The 8,874-nt window shown below is 35.4% G+C and overlaps 2 protein-coding genes across 3 annotated transcripts in view; both read right to left on the bottom strand.

Moving 5' to 3' along the window:
• Positions 1-7,202, bottom strand: part of LOC107686806 (BTB/POZ domain-containing protein 10-like) — a 17,077-nt gene extending 9,875 nt beyond the window's left edge. The window contains exons 1-3 of one of the 2 annotated variants that reach the window (XM_016483927.1): positions 7,053-7,202; positions 1,248-1,432; positions 871-1,153 (exon numbers count right to left, since the gene is read on the bottom strand). In XM_016483927.1, the coding sequence (XP_016339413.1) occupies positions 871-1,153; positions 1,248-1,401 (437 nt within the window). In that variant the 5' untranslated portion in view covers positions 1,402-1,432; positions 7,053-7,202. The remainder of the gene's footprint in view (positions 1-870; positions 1,154-1,247; positions 1,433-7,052) is intronic. The other variant, XM_016483928.1, reaches the window with a different exon arrangement.
• An 878-nt stretch (positions 7,203-8,080) lies between these two features.
• LOC107686846 (parathyroid hormone-like) lies at positions 8,081-8,645 on the bottom strand. The gene is made up of 3 exons (XM_016484000.1): positions 8,570-8,645; positions 8,394-8,493; positions 8,081-8,288 (listed from the first exon to the last, which is right to left on the bottom strand). Exons 2-3 carry the CDS (start codon positions 8,483-8,485, stop codon positions 8,081-8,083), a joined length of 300 nt encoding a protein of 99 aa, XP_016339486.1. The 5' UTR covers positions 8,486-8,493; positions 8,570-8,645.
• Between the last annotated feature and the right edge of the window lie 229 nt (positions 8,646-8,874).

The raw sequence follows: 8,874 nt of genomic DNA, 5'->3' as shown, positions 1-8,874 counted from the left end.
TCAAAAAGTGTACTTAAGTACAATACTCAAGTAAATGTACTTAGTTACTGTCCGCCTCTGCTTACCACTTAAGTTTTGGTTTCTTGGACTTTCATGGGAGGGACAGAAATCTCAAGTTTCATTAAAAATATCTCAATTTGTGTTTTGAAGATTAATCAAAGTCATATGGGTTTGGAACAACATGAGCATGAGTAAATGATGACCGAATTTTGTTTTTGAGAGATCTACCCCTTTAAATTTGAGGATGGAGAAACAGGAATTATGATACGGCCCAATGTGAAACTGCATGCGGCAACAATTTAATTGTTAATTTAATTGTGAGCGCTGCACGTTTCAAAGTAAAAACTCTTGAAACATTATTATCAGCAAAATACAATATTGATCAACCTAATTCGTAGGTATTGACACATGTAGTATGTAAATTGATTTCAATACATATTGAAATATGTATTGTTGAAATATGTATAAAAATGTCTTAAGTGTTTTAAACATGCAGTTTTATTTGGAGACTACAGGTTCGTTCTGAATGAGCAAACGCTATTCATTTTATTTGTGCAGGTCTTAATAAAAAGTCTTAAAATTGATTTTAAAACCCTGAGTAAGGTGTCTTATATGCATTCAGATCACATTTCAAAATGTTTTTCTGGGAAACCTCCAGGCAGATTAGCATTAGCACTACAAATGTGGTCACAAATATTTTCAATAGCCTCTGAATATGCTTTGAGTGATTAGATCACAAAATGATTTGTACCCCATTTGTATTTTTCAGTTTTTTTTTTCGGATCAGACAAAATTAGGTTTACATTACATGAAGTTGATTAGACACCTTCAAGACAGAACTCTTTGACAGATGATTGGTCTGCTTCTAACCTGCCCAGCATGGTGTTGGGCTGTGCTGTGAAAATCGAGGGGTCCACCACGAAGCGAGTGTTGTCCACAATAAGCGTCACCTTCTCTGATGTGCGGACGCTGCGGGCTCCATCTTTGACATTCTCGTAGATGAAGACCATCTCACTGGGGCCCATGCTCTTGTATGTGCCCTCTGAGCTGGACAAGCTACTGTTGCGGCTGCTGGCCACCCCACTGCTGCTGCTGCTGGGAGAGATCCTCTGAGGCCTGGGGCTGCTGGGCCGCAATGAGCCGCCTTCACGATCTGGACACGTGACACATATACGACATGATGACAAACCATGGGACTTAAATGAAGAGCCACATCGGACCTAAACGACAAAAAAATGTTTTCTCACCACTGTTGTGTTGGCGTGTGGGTGAGGTCAAGTTGCGAATACAGGGTGTGAGCTGGCCTTCGCCACGCTCGTGTGAGGAGTCCCGAGAGCGGTCACTGGAGCGATGTCGATCTCTGGATCGGTCACCGCCTCCACTGGCACCATGCATGTTCATTTTCACCTGGACAGTCTAATACATCTGGCCACTGCAGGAAGCAAAAAAGAGAGAGAGAAACCTTTAAAAAACACCTCTGAAGACAAGACGCAGTGTCATAATTCAGCCTCTCGAGAGAAACAGACTCCCAGTGTAATTTAAGGTGAAATGGCTCCCACAACACCTCAGAGAGCTAATGTCATGATTGTTCACATCTCTGCGTAGAAAAACTGAGACCAGAGTTATTATAGTTAACTAAAACCATCGAAAAATATTTTTCGTTACTTGAAATAAAATAGACATTAACTGAAATTACATATGAAAGAAACATTTATCATTTTAGTTTTAGTTTAACTTGATGCACTAAAATAAATAAAACTGAAATAATTATAAGTAATAATTAAATTATTAAAAACTAAGACATTTTTAAAATAACAAGAACTAATAAATATTGACAAAAACACAAAAACAAAAGTTTATTAAACAAACATAACTTTAACTAAAATTAAAATGAAAACAAAATATAAATATAAAAACTAATTAAAAATATTAATAAAAACTATAATAGTATCTCATTTATCCTAAAGTAATTCTGACTGAGACAAGACACTTTTTTTTCTAGGGATGCACCGAAATGACAATTCTGGGCCGGAACCTAAAATTCTGGATGCACTTGGCCGAAAACCTTAAGGAATATCACACAATCAAAATAGTTTTTCATCCATGTTTTCATTTCAGTAAACTGCTGCTGCCTTGCTCAGGGAGAGAAAACTGATTTATGGTTAAAGTTTTATTTTATTTATTTAATTTTTTTTTCGTTATCATAGTATTAGTTTGTACATTTGTAATAAATCATAAAACACACAATCCAGAAAATTTGTAACATTTTGATCACTAACTTTGTGGAAGTTTTATGAATTCAAATGATTAGACAAGATTTGTTATTATTAAATACTAATTAAACCATTAAAACACAATACAGAAAAACTCAAATGGAGAAAACATAATTTGTGTAAAACAAATAAACAAAACAGAACTGGGAGAAGAACCCATCATTTTTTTTTTTTTGTTTGGACTAATTATCCAAATAATGTATAGTCCTACAAAGCTATTATCATCAGATCATGTGAGCAGAGCCTAACGTCACTGAAGGTAGCATCATTTTACCAGCATTGTCCAGTACAGCTGTACTACAGCTGCAGAATGTTACAGCACAGTAGCGCTACTGCAAACAGGAACAAGTTTGCATAAATATTCTTGAACTTCATAGAGCCACTATATAGGGGGCCAAATCATCTGACATTTGAATTCAGTTGTCATGAAATGTCTTAAACTGGAATATACACGCTTGATGGTCATGGTGTTTTCAGCATCTGCCGTCTAACTATATGAAGACATGAACTTCATCTCCAAAGCTACTCACTTCACCAGCATTTCACCATTTCATTTGATAGATACAAACCCGATTCCAAAAAAGTTGGGACACTGTACAAATTGTGAGTAAAAAAGGAATGGAATAATTTACAAATCTCATAAACTTATATTTTATTCACAATAGAATATAGATAACATATCAAATGTTGAAAGTGAGACATTTTGAAATGTCATGCCAAATATTGGCTCATTTTGGATTTCATGAGAGCTACACATTCCAAAAAAGTTGGGACAGGTAGCAATAAGAGGCCGGAAAAGTTAAATGTACATATAAGGAACAGCTGGAGGACCAATTTGCAACTTATTAGGTCAATTGGCAACATGATTGGGTATAAAAAGAGCCTCTCAGAGTGGCAGTGTCTCTCAGAAGTCAAGATGGGCAGAGGATCACCAATTCCCCCAATGCTGCGGCGAAAAATAGTGGAGCATTATCAGAAAGGAGTTTCTCAGAGAAAAATTGCAAAGAGTTTGAAGTTATCATCATCTACAGTGCATAATATCATCCAAAGATTCAGAGAATCTGGAACAATCTCTGTGCGTAAGGGTCAAGGCCGGAAAACCACACACACACACACACACACACACACACACACACACACACAAAGTTCTACACTACAAACTGCTAAATGTAAAGTTTGGTTTACCTTCAAATGACAGAAATGTATTATTAATGTATAAATGTACTTCTCAAAGTAATAATAATAATACAATTTAATAAAACATTTTTAAGGAATATCACACAATCAAAATAGTTTTTCATCCATGTTTTCATTTCAGTAAACTGCTGCTGCCTTGCTCAGGGAGAGAAAACTGATTTATGGTTAAAGTTTTATTTTATTTATTTAATTTTTTTTCGTTATCATAGTATTAGTTTGTAAATTTGTAATAAATCATAAAACACACAATCCAGAAAATTTGTAACATTTTGATCACTAACTTTGTGGAAGTTTTATGAATTCAAATGATTAGACAAGATTTTTTATTATTAAATACTAATTAAACCATTAAAACACAATACAGAAAAACTCAAATGGAGAAAACAGAATTTGTGTAAAACAAATAAACAAAACAGAACTGGGAGAAGAACCCATTTCATATAGGGCCTAAAAATAACAATACCTTACTAACTGCCAGAACTTTTTACATGAGACCGTTCAGAACAAAAGGGATTGCTACTGTAGGCCTATATTGTAACCATAAATACCACCCTTTGTCACATACAAACAACTAGTATGTAAGTGTGCTGTAAAACAAGCACATAATTACTGAAGTGGTAAATAAATAAACTTTCCAAAGACACCCTTTAACATAATTCACAACACCACATTTATGATTATTGTTTATGCCAGACGCTCAAGCAGAAATGTAGCAGATTTACAAAGTAAATTAAGGCAGCAGATGAGAGCGAGCGCACGGGAGTGAGAGAGGGTGTGTTTGAACGACTTCTGTTCCAGCTGATCAGGAAGTGCCTGGAGTAAATTCAACTGTGTAACACACAGGAGAAATGGGGCCTGGGCCCGGATGCTTGTGACACTGACTCATTGTGTGCATACACACCAGTAGAACATAAATGAACAAAGTAGAACTATTGTACTACCATGGTTTTGGGTAGCCCATTGTTGAAGTAATCATACAGTAGTACCATGGTAAATATCAAAATACCATTGTTTTATTACCATTTGATAAAAAAAATTACCATTTGATATATCACTGTACCATGGTAAAGATACTTTGAAAGCCAAATTATGTGTTAAACATATTTAATCCTAAAACTTACTGGACAACCATTAAGATGGGATATGAATCAGACATTTGTGTACAGCACCACTCCCTCTGCCCAGTGTTTTTTTTTTGGAAAGCTCAGGAAGTCAGGAAATTCCAAAGATAGTTCCATTAAGATGGGATATGAATCAGACATTTGTGTACAGCACCACTACCTCTGCCCAGTGTTTTTTTTTTGGAAAGCTCAGGAAGTCAGGAAATTCCAAAGATAGTTTAAACCAGTTCCTTAAAATAAAACAACAAATACAGAGAGACAGAGACCACCCCTTTCTTCCTCACCCATGCACCGAGCAAATAACATAGCTGAGAAATTCTGATAAGCCCTTGGCTAGTTTCTCATTCCTACATATTGTGCCAAGCACCATATATTCTACTCTAGATAACAGAAGAGTCAGTGTAGTAAATAAAAACATTGTTGCTGCACAAAATTATAAATCAAAGGTCTTATAAAGTCTCTAAAACCACAAACAGTTAGCCTTTGAAACCTGTGGGTTAAAGGGGTCATATGATGCGATTTGAAGTTTTCCTTTCTCTGGGCATAGAGGACCTACAATAATGTACAGTATTTGAAAAATAATGTGTTTTTTGAACATTAAAGCATGTCAACATATTCTGTTATACAAAATACACAAAATAATGATCTTTAAAAAAGCATCATATGACCCCTTTAAGTGACTCACAAGGTGATAAACCAGTAGTTTTAGTAAACACTTAGAAGGAAGTGAATTGCTACATTTAACATCCTGTGCAGTGTGTGAGTAATCTACAGTGTTTACACACTTTTCACAATGCATGTGATGCTGGTTGTGCCTAAAACGTACAAGCAGACCATTCACTCGGATTCCTTCCTCAAAACCTGATATAATGTTATTAATTAACAACCAGTGTACTGCTTTTACACAGCAATCGCTTTTTACATTACATTTCTTTTCTAACAAATGTTTTAGCATTCAAATTACATTTTTGGACACTTAAGTCACAATTAAACATTTCTAAACGTTATATAACATGTTTAAGTATTTAATATTTACATAATTTTCAGGTGTGGCTTAATCCTCTGATGCGTGTGGTGGAATTTGATCAACAAAAAGTCATTTTTGAACCATTCAGGATGTAATGTTACAACCAAACCACCATGACATGACTTACTTTTGACCCATTCCCATACTTTTACATAGCTGTTCTCTTCATGACATTTTAACAAAGTCAGCATTTCTGATGTAAGTGCCCCAAAAATATTGAACAAAATATATTATATTGCGAACACACCATTTAGTGAAAGGAGAATGGGAAATTGTTGTATTCTTTACTCTGTAATGGTTAGTAATTTTAACAGGAAAAAATATACACAATAGTTAAATCATGCTGTTTATTCAACGTTACCACATAACCTAAAATGATCCTACATTTTAAAAGACAACTTATGTAGGCCTAATGTTTTATGTGTAGTTTATTCGGTAACACTTTACTTGAAGAGGTGTGCATAAGACTGACATGACACCTTCATAATCATGACATGACACATGTCATGAATATGAAGGAGGTTTTATGCATGTTTATGACAACTGTCATTAAGTGTCATTCGCTCAGTTATGTCATTTTTAATGCAAATATGACATTATTTGACCTAACCCTACCCCTACCCTTACCCCTAACCATAGCCCATAACAAAGACATCTCAAACAATGTCATCTTTGCATTAAAAATTACATAACTAAGCGAATGACACTTAATGACAGTTGTCATAAACATGCATAAAAAACCTTCATATTCATGACGTGTCATGTCATGATTATGAAGGTGTCATGTCAGTCTTATGCACACCCCTTCAAGTAAAGTGTAACCGTTTATTCTAAAGCTTTATTATTTACTGTAAAGTTCTGGTAACAACACCTACCATATTTAGATATGTACATGTATATAATACACACACACACACACACACACACACACACACACACACACACATAATACACAAATAATTACAGCGTTGTTTTGAAAAAAAACGAAACATTGTTTTTCCTATGTAAACTATTAATTCATGCATCAGAGGGTTAAGTACATATAATTTTAAGGCCAGAGGAAAATATATGTAAATAGCCAAATTTCATAACATTATTTATTTAAAATGGTTTAAAAAAAATCTTGTGATCTGATCTGACCCAAAAACCCCAGGACTGACATCCGTCTCGCGGATGGTGTGTCATCCTGCCAGAGTCGATACATGACAATAAAGACAGAACGAAAGCAAAACGCGCTATTTGTCATGCTTCACTCATTAATTAAACAGGGATTTGTAATTAAATGTGTGATTATGTGCCTCGTGTGTTGTTAGGCAGCGGACTCATCTTCACACACAAAACCTCAGCGGACGTTACAGAACTATTAGCTAGCCACCGAAGCTAACCAACAAAACAACAACAGACGTCTGGATTATGAATTAAACAAATTCTTACCTTTTTACAGCGTCGTGAGCATAGTTTGTAAACCTATTACTTACTTCTCGTGAGGTAAGCAGAAAAGAATAACCATCAAAATTTGAAGAGGACCATTAGGTTTTCTGAAAAAGCGAATTTGATCTCCACCGGCTGACAGGAAACGCGACTTCGCTAAAGTATCGCGAGAACTGCGTCATGTAGTCAATGGGCTTTATAAAATTGATCAAATTAAAGAAAGAAAGAAAGAAAGAAAGAAAGAAAGAAAGAAAGGCTTGATGGTAGGTCGATTTGTTGTGTATGTAATATAGTGGACAGTTAAAAACATCCAGTTGGTCCACATTTTATTGCAATTGTTGGATGTCTAAAAAAGTACAAATATTTATTGAAAGTACATTTACATTGAGTCAGTACGGTGCTACAACGAAACAAAAACAGTGAAAACAGAGAGGCCTACAAGCAGTGTTGGGGAAAGTTACTTTTAAAAGTAATGCATTACAATATTGCGTTACTCCATAAAAAAGTATCGAATTATATTTATTTTAGAACTACAGTAACATCTTCTGATTTCTCTCAACATGGGGACAGGAGAGCTGTCAGTCAATAGATTGGAAAAAAAAAAGTAACTTGCGTTACTTATTTGAAAAAGTAACTCAGATATTCTCTTGTAAATTAAAAAGTAATGCGTTACTTTACTAGTTACTTGAAAAAAGTAATCTGATTACGTAACTCACGTTACTTGTAATGCGTTACCCCCAACACTGCCTACAAGGACATTGTCCTTTGTATGTCCTACAATGTCTGAGCATTATAAATAGCTTACAACTAACAAATATCTACAATATCTAAATAATAACAATTATTTACAAATAAATAAAAATACTATGTGAAAATAAATAAAAAAGACATTAGTGAAGCAGTGCACTTTCTTTCTCCAAGTACAATAGTACATTTTAAATGACACTTACTGTGTGCACTGATGTTACTGAGAAATCACTTTACATTATTTAGAGTTCATTCGCTTTTCAAAAACATCAGTTTCGACAATGTCAATTCAAGATCCATGTCGCACCTTCCCCCTTTCTTAAACGTCTGATAGATGGGCTTTTGGTTTTCCCTTTTTGCTCCTTTTGGGAGTCATTTAATGAGGGTATGAGGATATTGTTGAGCTTCAGCTGAAGCCAGTCCTGCCTTTCTAACATCTCCTTGTGCTCCCGAACGTTGTGCATGAGTTGAACTTCACTGATTGACCTCTTGCTGTTGCAGATGGAGATACGAAGTGGTCAGATTGGAATTTAAATCACAAAACTAAAAAGAACACCAACATTTTGGATCAATATGTTGCATCCTATTGTCTCTTACCTAAGTGGTAATCCTTCCAGATATAACAAACTGCAAAGATCCCACAGCACAATGATAAGCACGATTCTCTCCAAAGAACGTATGGGTAACATAGTGATACCTGTAGAATAAGTTAAGGATAAGATAAGTTCTATAATTTACAAGATAGTGTGTCCACGATTGGCCTCTAAACTTACCAAGTCTTGTTGTCTTTTATTTGACTGCTTCGGTATTTCGTAGCTGCTGTGCTGAGAGGGTCCATGTGTTGTTCAGTGTCGTATTTGTGCGTTGGGGCTACTCTTCCTCTTTTTATACGCACAAGCCCCCTCCCGTTGGTCATTGATGAGCTATCTCCATTATTGATGGTGATGTCATTCATGCTTTGATGGAGGCTGGCATGCACATGACGACACATGACTACCAACACCCCCACTAATTCTGTTTTCAACACCTTGGTCAAGACCCCTGATCACAGTGCTGGAGAACTAGTACCATGTACGGC

The sequence above is a fragment of the Sinocyclocheilus anshuiensis genome, unplaced genomic scaffold (genome assembly GCF_001515605.1).
Source record: "Sinocyclocheilus anshuiensis isolate Anshui unplaced genomic scaffold, SAMN03320099.WGS_v1.1 scaffold773, whole genome shotgun sequence".
Lineage (NCBI taxonomy): Eukaryota > Metazoa > Chordata > Actinopteri > Cypriniformes > Cyprinidae > Sinocyclocheilus > Sinocyclocheilus anshuiensis.
This window is presented reverse-complemented; position numbering and strand designations above follow the sequence as displayed.

What these genes read in the sequence shown, in the direction of transcription:
- LOC107686846 (XM_016484000.1), bottom strand. Translation starts at nt 8,485, where the DNA reads ATGTTACCCATACGTTCTTTGGAGAGAATCGTGCTTATCATTGTGCTG. An exon ending in CTGGAAGGATTACCACTTAG is followed by an intron (nt 8,289 to 8,393) that starts GTAAGAGACAAT and finishes CATCTGCAACAG; the next exon opens with CAAGAGGTCAATCAGTGAAG.